This window comes from Cyanistes caeruleus, chromosome 2 (genome assembly GCF_971803275.1).
Source record: "Cyanistes caeruleus chromosome 2, bCyaCae1.hap1.1, whole genome shotgun sequence".
Classification (NCBI taxonomy): domain Eukaryota; kingdom Metazoa; phylum Chordata; class Aves; order Passeriformes; family Paridae; genus Cyanistes; species Cyanistes caeruleus.
In genome coordinates, this window is record NC_141702.1 from 31,992,171 (window position 1) to 32,004,607 (window position 12,437).

Genomic DNA, 12,437 nt, shown 5'->3' on the forward strand with positions numbered 1-12,437 from the left:
TTGCAATATCCAGTATGCTAAAGCAAACCTCCTTGTTGTGAGCAGTAATGCTGCCTGGCATTCTAAATTTTCTGTAATGTTCTGCTAGATTGGGTGTAAGTGTGAGCTAAATACTGATTTGAAGTGTTTGCTTTCATATGCTTCCGTGTTCCTCAGTTTTTGCAATGTTCTGGCTTCAGCTGTATTCAGGTGGTGCTTAGGCAGCCCAGCAATGCCTACAGCACCTTTCTGAATCCTTGATCACCCCACTCTCCCCTACCTGCAGCAGTATACTTCTTTCAGTCTGAGAACATAGCTCTGCTTCAGTTTGAGATAATGTTTTGAGGCTTTTCAAAACAGTTCTCTCCAGTACCTAATTCAGGAATCTGTACCTGGACCATAAAAAGGCTTCTTTGCTGATGCTAATGTGCTGATGCTGATGCTGTTCTCTTCTATGCCTGATCTTGTGCTTGCAGAGGACTCAGGAGTCTTTGTTTAGGTATTTTTTGTACCTGCATGCATAGCTGATAATTTTCACATACTGCTGCTTTCAGTTCAGGTGTGGATGCAGAAATACCTATTTCCTGACTTGTACCTGCAGATAACTTATGACCCACTCTTTATCTTGGCTGCTAACCAAGGTGGTAATTATGGGGTCAGCAGTTACTCTCCTTCCATTACATTTCTGACCGGCAGGCTTGATTGTTTTTTATTATGCTAGATATAATTCTTTTGGTCACATTCTCTCTTTGAGCAGCTGTATCAGTTGTACAACTGTGTACCTGTTATTAATACCGGCTCTGAAGTGCCTGCAGATGTAAATCAGTGTCCCCTCTAGGGATTTCTGCCATTATGTTAAATGAACTGGATCGTGTTCCTACTCTTTTACCCCTTCTTTCTCTTTGTCCTTTCCTCTCGTTCCTTCCTCCCTAGGCCAGGTGCCAAAAATGCTGGAGAGGCAGTATCTCAGCTATCAGCTTAAATTGTCAAACTGGCATCCACCTCTTTCATTTCAGGGAGCACTGTGATTGAAATTCCTTTTATTTTAGGCAGTGGTAGTATTTTAAACTCACAACCATCTAAAGAATTGCCGATAACGCTGAACTACTTCGCTGTGAAGGGGTGGTTACAGACCAAGTGAGGAAATGTTTGCATAAATACTATGTAGGCAGATTCCCACCTAGAAAAAGGCACTGTTTCTGCCAAAATATTCAGAATCTCTCTGGCATCCACCACAAGACAATTGTCAGACTTTATTGGACTGATCAGGAAAGGCTTTTGCTTTCATTTGGTGCCAGCATATTTCCCTGACAGTGATGTGAGAGGTGACCAGATGTGTTTGTTGACCGTGGAGATGCCTACGCAGGGAATCTCTTTCTTCTTCAGCAGAGGTGAGTGGAAGGCAGCAGCTGCTCCCAAGGAGTGTGGGTTGACAGCATGCTCAGTTTTTATGACCTCTCCAGGCTGCATGGACTGGCATTAATGCTTAAGCACAGCAGGTGATAGAATGGATGAGTCCGGGCTTTGCTCTGGAGCCAGAGCTCTGAGATGAGAACCCCATGTCCCAGCTGGGGAGGCTCAGCTTGAACTATGCTTTGTGCCACATTTCTCACTTTTTATCAACAAGGCTTAAAATCAGTGATTTCAGGGACACAGGAGTCCCGAATTCCTGTTTAACATTTTGTTAAGTAGGTGACAAGTAAGCTCTGACTCTTCATTTACTAAACCAGAGAAACTTTATTAACTTGCTGCACACTTCTGTTTTGTCAGGCATTAGGGGGTAATAGCAGGGGAGAGGAGAGAATATAGATTCTAGCATTTCTATTGGACCTGGCTGTGCTTGCTCATGGCCAACTTCCAGATGTGAATGCTCAAACTGTGGGTCTGCAGTGGGGGGATGTTCTTGGTTTTGTTCTAAAGGTGGAGTACTGCAAAGAAAGTAGGACTCCAGTGACACATGCTTCAGTCTGTAGAATGTTTTTCTTTTTCAATTGCTATCAAGTAATCAAGAATATTCAGAAGCCTAGGGATGAGGCTAAAAGGGGAATGCTGACTGGACACAAAGATAGGACTGGTTTGCCTCAGATAACCTAAGCGATGATTTGCAGCCTGAGTTATTGGCAAGGAGAGCAATGAGGCACGGTGTTATCTGGTAAGGCTAAGAGGAGTGTTTTCTGAAGGCTGACTGTGGTGCTGCTGACCTTAACAAAGAAGGTTTACTTATACCATACTAAATGTGTAAATTGAAGTTTATCGGACAACGAAAAGTGAAATGTGATCTCTTTTGATTTGTTAATGGGGAATCTCTGCACAGCGTGCCTCATAAGCAGTACAGCAAGTGTCACAAAGCACTCTGAATTAGAGGGAAAGCAGAATTATCCTTTGGCAGATGGAGCTATTGGTCAACTGAGCATTTCTCTTGTAGGAAACTGTACAGAGTCAGCATTGATTGGTTTGTTTGGTTTCAGTGTGAAAAGATTTTCTCAACATTCACATTTTTTGCAGAACTGATACTTACTTTCTCAGCCAACTCATTAACTGCTGTGTTCTCTGTCTGAAAATATCTATTTAAACTCTTTGTTGCATCCTCCCAGCAACCTGTTCTTATGGGTAACTCCCTGCCCAGGTGATACCAGAGATGTGTTTAGCTTTTGCAGATCCTAGAATGAAATACAGAGTTCTTTTTCCATTTCATCATGAATTCAGCTGCCAAGGCCAGCATCTTCATTACCCCACTTTAGCATGCATGATTGCTAAATCCATTATTTATAGGCAAATTTCTGATGATGACTATTTGTAAGTCATTGGTGGAAATTCGCCTATGTGCTCCCTCAGAAACAGATTGGCATTATATAACTTCACCTAACCAGCTATAATACTAACAAAACATGTATGCAGTGCAGCTCAAAAAGAAATGAAAACAGTTTTATGGAACATTTATTTTCAGGTAGCAGCATATGTTATGGTTTAGAGTCTGAAAGTATTAATAGCTGACTTACGAGGTGATATGTTTTTATCACTTATTGTTTGGGATCCAGTCTTAATTCCATTAATGTCAAGCCACTAATGATGTGCCAGTAAAATAACACAAAGAAATAAAAGCTGATTCTTTTAGGTGGTCATACATTAAAAAAAAACTTAGAACAGCTTCTTCCAAAGCAGAAAACTGTGTGGAATGTGTAGATCTAGCCTTAGAAAACATGCTCACAGATCCTCTTGTCTCATCTGCAAAGGATTTCCTTTCTGGGGGAGAAATGGCCCTGTCACAGAGGGCTGCTCACAAGTAAAGGGCTGAATGATATCCAGTTGTCTCTTGTCTATCTAAAACCCAAACTTGCAAATAAACAAGTTATTTGCATAGAAGAAAGCTCTTAAAAATCCCAACTAAACAGACAAAACCCCCACACACATACGAACAATATTACAAATTTTTTTAACCCTGTTGAGCCCCAAAGGTCAATAAAAAACACCCAAAAAAGATTCTGATGTCTCTGAAAAAGCACAGGCTTTTGCAGACACTGACAAATTTTTCATTTCACTTGTCTACCTGGGTGAGACAGTCACTCAAAAATGGGATCAATGACTTTCATCAATACCTCACCCAATACTGTGAGAGGTCATCTATCATTGTCTCCCAGCACTAGGGTAATTTGCAAACAGACATTCCTTGTGTTGGAGTCATGCCCAGAGGGTATTAGCAGGAAGGGAATACCTCTCTGTTGATCAAGCACAAAACAAAAAAAGTCCACACTTACTGCTGGAACGGGAACAAGCTGTGACAGGAGTAAAACACAGGCACCAAATGCTTGAGAGGGAAGGGGTGAGTGAACATAATGGCAGAGAAAGGCAGAGCCTTTGAGCTGCTGTTCCCTGGGGCTGAGAAATGGCTGTAAGGGGGGCAGCTCATTAGAACACCAAAGCTGTTTCCAGCACCTAACGCAATTTGTAGATTTTTTTCAAAGGAGCTGGTGCCTGAATATTTCTGAAAATCTCCTCATAACATGACTGTGGGAGTCACAAGCTCCTGACTGCTGCTGAAAACATGGCTTTTGCTTAGCTGTTGACATGGAAGCTAAAGCCACCCAAAAGCCTCTGTTTTGGGTATGGCTACTTGCAGTGTGACTCAGTGCATGTTCCTCCACCGTGTCCAATAGCAGACCCTGTTGTGTCCTAAATGTGGGGATTACTGATGTCATCAAAGGCTAATAGCTAAAGAAATAATTTCATTTTTAAGTACCCTCAGCTGAAGAGCTGTTAGTCATATCCCAGGAGAGCTTGCCAGCTTGCAGTTTTGGGGATGCAAGGAAATGTTACTGCCTAGTATTTGTTTTATATCACTGTTAATGAGAATGGGTGTCTTAGTATTTTATATAATATTCAGATATGAAATATAGCCATGCCTCTCTTGAAGTGGTACTCTGGTTTGATACAAATTTCAGAAAAATGGCATATATTTATTATAGTCAATATATACAGGAAATTCTCATCTTTGAACTTAAATTGACTTGTGTACCAAGGGAAAACAAAATGTTTGCAAATGAAGATAAAAATTGAAATTAAATTGAGATTCACAGAATGGGATGGATTTAATGGCTAGGAAATCAGAACTTAAAATCAAACATTGCATCCTGAATATTATATTAATTATAATTACTTTAAGTATAGCATATCTGGCATAGTGATATTGTTGTTTTGCTTTAGGAACACATTTAATTTCTTAATTGTCTTCTGACCAACATTTTCAGTGAAGTCAACATGAGAACATGATCAGGAAGGAATCTAAAACAGTACAATCTCTTTCATCAAATGTCATGAAATCTGTATTTCATATACTGTGTGCAAGTACATTTATCTGACTGCCACCAGCATGCAGATAGACCACAGGATAGATAATGAAATTGTTTGAGTTGCCTTGTCTCCAAATTCCTCATGAAACACTTCTTCTTTTATGGAGAAATCTTTTGTAAAACTGGAGAAATCTTCTGGGATACACCTTATGTGATGGTACCATGATCCAATATACGACAATGAATTTATTGACCCCTCTTGATCATCCTGAATATTGAAATATAGCTTATCGAGCTTACATGTGCTCAGATTTCTTCAACTAGTGTGAGATACTGCCAAAGCAACACTAACTCCTCTGCACAGATTGCAAGAATTTTATCTTTCTTTACATTCATTGAGGGTAAATTGAGGGTAAAAGCTGTGATGCATTGCAAAGAATTATTGTGGCAAATCCATCAGCTGAATCCTTGGCTCACAGGCATGACTATATTCCAACAATTCTATAAGCTGAGCTGGACTTATTTCTATTGAAAAGTTACAAATAAAAATAGATGCAAAAGCAAGCAGATAATGGAAGTTTACTTTATACTTTTTACATCTTTTAGGTCAGTGTAAATGTGAATATGTGATAGGAAATGGACTATGAATGTTTATTCTTAGATTCGTAAATATGTTAGATTCATAAGTAAGTTATGCCTATAACTGAGTTATTGTTGTGCTAGTAAATTCTATAAGAATATTTTGTTAAATTGTTTAAATTAGTCTACCAATTAAATGCTGTTAAGTTTAAGTGCTGTTAAAAACTCTAAGCCTAAACTGTTGATCAAGTCCTGGGCTAAGTTTGGCAAGGGGGTCCACTCTGAAACTTATGATTCAACAGGAGAGTCTCCCTTAATCCTTTTTATCCTCATCCTTTCCCGTCCTTACCCTTTTTCTTTCCCTAGCCTCCACATAAATAATTTTAGGTTGATTTTTATGTTTAGATTGATTTATTTTAGTCTGATCATTTAGTCTGATTTTTCTCTTTGTGCTTTAACCATGTACAAGTAATAGAGTGAACTTTGTCAATGAACTTTGTCATACTTTCCTTTTTATATTAAACCTGCTTTTGCTGATACCTTTGCTGGGGATTCTTTGAGCAACTTAAAGCACACATTCATAAGTCTTGAAATCCCACATGGTTTTTCAAAATAGAAGTTCTTTACAATGCAGCTAGGTAAATGAATAGGAGACTGAATCTACATCCCAGTCCTAGTCCAAGATGCAAATTCAAGTTAATGTTGTTAATCTCTTGTCAGTATGCATAGACTAAAACATGAGGGTCAGTTTTAAAAGTAAGACTCCAGTTGTCTCCAAAACTGAGTAAATAATCCCAAACTGATGTTTGAATAATTCAATAACTTTAAAAAGAAACTTATTAAATACTTCGAGATATAGAAAATCCTCATGCACCATAAATTTAAATTGCCTAAGAAAATTTGCAACAAATACAACAATGCAACAAATCTCTTAAAAGAATCCTTCACCATTGCACCAACATGTTGTCCAAGAGGATTTTGTTTGAGGAAGTTAGAGGTAAGAACTTTTTATTTAATCATGAAAAATTTATTGCAATGTTAACTACAAAGAGCCCACTCCTACTCCATAACCATTAAAATGCAGGAAGTCACCTATTCAATTATGCAGAATTGTTGTGTATTAAAAATTTAAATCTATAAATATTAATAGAACACAGGTCAGTCTCTTAACGAACAGAGGTAGTTGTACACACAGCTATTGTTGTAAGCCTTAAGGGGTGTACATCAGTTATGACATAGAGAAAAACAGACATGTTAAAAAGCAGTTGTCCAAAAAAAGGAAGTTTTGTTCCTTTTTTCAGATGAAAGACAAGGACAATAAATCCTATACTAATCCTAGTGTCTGTGCTTATCCTTTGGGAAGGCAAAGTTCCTATTTCAATCTAACAAGTCAACGTGTTGGAGTCAGCTTTATAAGGGCATGGCATAAAGGAGTTTATAAGTAACAGCAGCCAAGGTCACCTTCTGCAGCCTTGCTCCTTTACACCACTTTAGCTGTATCAAGAGGTCAGAAATATGATATTGCTTCCCAGGGGACTGAAAAGGCCTGGGCAGTGTGTGCTGAATGTATCCAATGTCAACAGAGAAGTGATTTCCATGAAGAAAACTCCCAGGTATCACAGTCTGGATCTTTATAACCCCAAAGGAATGGGGAAGCTGGGTGGGTTGTGAGAGAGGTTTCAGTATTGCCTCTGGGCGTAAAGCAAACTTCAAGTACTGGAAAGCTACATTTAGCTTGTCAGCAGTGAATCCTGTTAGATGTAGTCAGCTCTTCTAGCAGGTATTTGTGGTCCTTCCCAGCCTAAACCAAATTGTCATCCCTCAAGCACTCTCCAGCTCAGCCAGGGTGGCCAGTTAGCAACACATGTTGTTCATGCAGGTGGCCTGCATGAACAGCACAGCTGTGAGCTGACAGCATTGGTACAGCACAGGTCTGTCCAGGCTGTGTCTGCAGAAACGTGTTTCCTTCTTTACTTGCAGCTCTCAGCCACTCTAGGAAACCGCTGGAACATGGCCATGTTGTTACACAGCCTTATCTGTGCTTGCCACACTGGTGACACTGTGTAATGTTGCAAATGCAGGCCGACACAGGTGTCTGCTGCCCGCAGCTGAAGGGTGATGTGTGCGTGGCTGGCTGTCCTCTCCAGCTCTGGGGACAGGTCTGCTCTTTGAGGTCACAGGCACTGGGATCCCCACCATGCTGCTGTGCCCATGGCTGTGCCATGGTGCTTTGCTCTCAATCTTGAATCCCCTGAGGTACCAGTGACCTTGAGCCTGTCTGCAGCTGGGATTAGGAGCATGTGAAGGTGCCCTGCAGTGTAGACTGGAATGGGCTGCTGAAAGGGGTCAGCATCCCCTGCTCTTGTTTGACAACCTTTCCCATTGCTACTGTCAGAAAGAGAAACAGGGACAGACCACTGGTTTGTCCAAGAAGGGAATCTTACATATTCTTATTTCCACCCCTTGCCTGATCCAAGATACCTCTCCCCAGCTTTGTAAGAACACAAATGCAAAAATGGAAGCATTTTTCTTTTTCTTACATGCTGTCAGTTCTTCCTCCTGTCCTCAGAGCAGTAAGAAACTGCAGGCTTGAGCATAGGAAGAGTCCTCCAATATGCTACAGGGAAAGCTGACCTTCTCACATGCATTGTCCTTTGGCACCACATCAGGAGAGCACATCTGTTTTCCCCCTTTCTCACAATGACAGTGTTGAGCACTGAAGGGTGCTCCTTCAGCCCTGCTCTCTTGAGGGAGCACCTGAGGCCAGAGGACCCATGCCATGGCCTCTCTGCTTCAAAGCATGATTGAATATTAGGCTTAATTCAATTTAAGACTAATGACAGTCATAAATAGAATCACAAGATCAGTGGAATGAGGAAATACAAACTTGGTGGCAACAACATTTCAGTTAATGAAATGTTTTGAATTAGAAATAGTGTCTTGAAATAGAATGTTTGTTTGGCAATCTAGGCCTGTTTAGAAATACTGTATTTAGTTGAGTCTGAAAGTGAAAAGCAATTTCCTAGCTGTGTGTTTGTCCTAAACTTCTTCATCTGCATTTCTAAGGGCTCTTGATATGCTGCTTTGTTGAATGCTCCCTGCTTTTAATGATGTGACAGCTCTGCAAAAGATTGATGGCTGCTATTAATATATAGGAGAACATACAAGTCCCATCTGTATATCTGACTGTTTCAGAATAGAAATGGAATAGATTTGGCCACATAGAAATAGATCTGCGGCAACTAGTGCCAGATCTCCATTTTCCTGAAATTTTGTCCCTCTTAGGATGACTATTTCTGTCCCATTGTGACATTTATCCCATTTCTGATTCCAATTTTTTGAACTCTGAAACACCAAAGCCAGATATGGCATGTGAGTTCTTGGACCTTGTCAGGAAAAATAATTCAGGATGTAGCAGTAGCTAATGATTTTGAAGTACAAGATTAAGTATTCTGAGGTTAGAGAGGAAGAGATCAGCAAAGCACTTCTTATTGATTTGATATGGACAAACCAACTGCATTCATTTGTAACCAGCATCTGTGCAATAAAAGATATAAAAAACCATAAAAACCTGTTCTTTTGTATGTCTTAACCTGGATTGCTCCCAGGACTTCTCAGTTTGTTCCACTTCACTATTCATTTTCACACACTCAGGCTCATACCATCTCATGTAACTGTGCTTGATTAACACCATTGCCATTCTTTATTTCATCATCTCTTAAATTTACTAGGCTTTTTGTTCTTTCATCAAGTAATTGGATCCTGTCTTTTTTTCTCAATTTACAGTATTATCTTTTAGAAACACTGAACCTGGTTGTTCCTTTTGCATAGTTTCTTGGCCTCATTTTCTTTCTTTATTTTTATTTTTTTCTTCCTTTTTCTCTCCATGACACATTGTGGTTTTCAGATATTAATGTTTGTCATGTGATTGTTGTTGGACAATTATCATTAATAAATCCAGCTTTATCATTCTGTGTGCACTCACACGAGTGGGCATGGAAGCAAGGAGGATGTGGCTTTCCATTTATGGGTGCTGCTTAATGAACAGAAATTCCCCTAGCTCTGGAAAGCAGACAGATATGTTTAGTATTGGCTCCCTTGAGAAACTGAAAGTATTATCTGGGGAACCAAATTCCCTGCTAGCAAAACCAGTGGGATTGCTCCAAGAAAAAAATGCAACCTAATGTATGTGTGGTATTTCAGACATTCACATTTTTGCATTCACAGCATTTGTCCTTTCAGCAGAATACAGGGCATCTAACAAATACCAGTCTATCAGGCTGTTGGGGCTACTTGAGGCTTCAGTAATGAAAGTACAAAACTTGTGATGAATCTGAGAAGTTTTATTCTTTTGTCCCTTATGGGAGCTTTTGCTTAATTAACTATTGTCCTTTATCTAAAGGCACTTTTCTTAGTGGATGCCCACCAAAACACCACCTAACACAAAGGAAAACACTGAGAAAGGGATAGGCTCAGTCTCCAAATCCATGTAGACTTGTTAGTGATGGCCACTCATTGTAGTGACAGTTTTGTGTGACTTATTGCTTCTGAGCCAGCATAGCTACTCCTCAGTATCTGCCCTGTCTTTGCAGGGTAACTGGGCACAGCTAAACTTTGCCTTGGGTTTAACAAGGTCCAAGTTGTGTATTTCTCTAGAATTCTTCATTAAAAAAAAAAAATAAAAAAATATGGATTTACAGTGACAAAAAGAAGCAAAACAAGCAAATTATTATGTAGGGTTATAAATACCACAACATTTTGCTTGGAAAACAAGAGAAGGACCTTACCTACATGTCCTAGATACAGAGGCATAAATGCTGAAACTTTTACATTTGAGCATGTATCACAGCAACAAAGTGGAAATTCTGTGTGAGGAATATCAGTAGGTTTACTGTATAATAGTTTTTATTTAAAATATATCTGCAGTCCTCCATAGCATTCACAGTGATTTACAGGATTCCATTTACATGCATTTTATAATTTACACTATTTGTTGTAAGGATTGAAAGTTGACTGGAAACTATTAATACCTATTTATCAGAGTATTTTGTGGAGAAGTCAGATGGTAGCTAATGCTAATGCTTTTGGAAGAGATTTGCATCTATATACATAGCCATTCCTCAAGCAATGTTCAGAGCTGATTCAAACAAGAGAGAGAAGTGATTTCTTCTCTTTGTCATTTGCCATGAACACAAAAATCAGCTGCATAATATGCAGCTACTATAATTATATATGGTATCTGCATATTATATACATTATATATTATATTATTATTTGACCAGGACTGGTGATAATAAATGAGAAGGGGAAAAATCCAGTTTGCCATCCATCTGCAAAGGCATTTTTTAAACAGTTAAATATAAAGTAATTTAAACAATTTTGGCATTAGAAAAAAGCCAAAGGGAGACAAAAAAATCACAAGCAAACAAGTAATGTAAAGAATGTAAAAACCAGATTTTTCCTTCCCTTCAATATCTGAAAGTAACATTACAGCTATAGGTCTATACTGTCAGAGAGAGGTAAAACCCTTAAAAAAAACCTCACAGAGATTCTCAAGCACATTTATTTTTTTTTAATGCTTTGGACAAAGTGTTATTAGATTTCACTAAGCCAAACATTACAGTTTTGTCATGTCACATATACAATAGTATTTGAGTTTTTCTAAATAATATTATCAATTTACAATTAGAGAAACTTTTAATTAGATGGTGGATTGACTTAGCTTATTGATGTATATTATTAAAACAATGCTGATGATCTTCAATTCAATAATTGGATAGATATTAGATCAGCAAATAGGGATCCATGTCCATGGAACATGCTTTGTCTATGTGTGTGTGGGTATCAGGCATGCACATCTGATACAATTTAGTTTATTCAAACTGTAAATTAGTTGCTGTTCTCAGAGGCACTATATCAGACTGCCTGATTAAGGATCCAAGAGGTTTTCCATTACAGAAATGATCTGTATTCCTGCTTTCTCAGGGGGACATCCAAACTGTGGTACACAATGGTACAAGCAACTATATTGTGTGCTGGCTTCTAGTACAGGCTGGGCCACACCTTTACTAGCAGGCAGTCCTTATTCTGGAGTATAACTGGAATATAGTTTGGCATTTAGCTATGTGGGACCAACATCAAATTGTGCTTCCAGGGCTTACTGAAAAACATACATGTGAGAAAGTTTAGTTCAACCTGATGTGATACTGTCGTCATTGCCCAGCTCTTCTCAGCTGTACTGCTCATAATCACAGTATGACAACTGACAGAATCTCTGCCACTACTGTAAAAGCTTTGTTTTTCTGTGTATTGTGAAATTGTGTAATGAGAAATTTAATGGATAATTACTTATTAGATTTTATGCCTGTCGATCATATAATTTTGTATCTCCAGCTCAGCTACAAATACACTTAAAATTTTCTGCATTTTACCCAGATTAAAATGTCTCTGTGAACAATTCTACCATTGTCTCAATTAGATGAACATATTCCTGTTAGTCAGTTAAATAGCTCTCTTATAGTGTAAATAACAATTGGCATACATTAATTCATCTTCTTAGGGAGGTATTACCATGAATAAAACCCCTTGGAAACACATCTCCCTGCTATAGTGGTCATGAATATTTAATTTCAATAACTTTTTATCTCAAAATTCCAGACAAAAGAGCTTGACTGAAGACATTTTAAGCTGCTAGAAAATCTAACCAATTTCAAAATGCTTAGAACTGGCCTTGCTAGTCACCTGTAATATTGTCACAGATTCACAGAAAATCAAAGCAGGAAAGTCCTTCATGGGGTCGCTTAATCATTTAAAGAGAATCAGGAGCTGTCACTGAGCTCACTGACAGCAAATCTAATGTTAGGAAATATAGTTCCTGGTGTTGAAAAATTACTCATTATAAATAAGATTTTGTGGGGTTTTTTTTCTACTGAAAGAGATATTTCTCATTTTTTACACTTCCTGTACTACACAGTGGATACAGTGTTTTTCCAGATGCCAGGTTCTTCCAGTCAAAACTACTTTTCCCTTCTAACCAGCTGTAATCTTTCAGGGTACTCCAGGGTCACAGCAGAGCTCTGTTCTCAGAGCATT

The 12,437-nt window shown here is 38.7% G+C and overlaps 1 protein-coding gene across 1 annotated transcript in view; it reads left to right on the top strand.

Moving 5' to 3' along the window:
- Window positions 1-1,158: 1,158 nt before the first annotated feature.
- MEI4 (meiotic double-stranded break formation protein 4) overlaps window positions 1,159-12,437 on the top strand; it is a 130,308-nt gene continuing 119,029 nt past the window's right edge. The window contains exon 1 of the mRNA XM_086876351.1: window positions 1,159-1,370. Coding sequence (XP_086732477.1) covers window positions 1,313-1,370 — 58 coding nt within the window. The 5' untranslated portion in view covers window positions 1,159-1,312. The remainder of the gene's footprint in view (window positions 1,371-12,437) is intronic.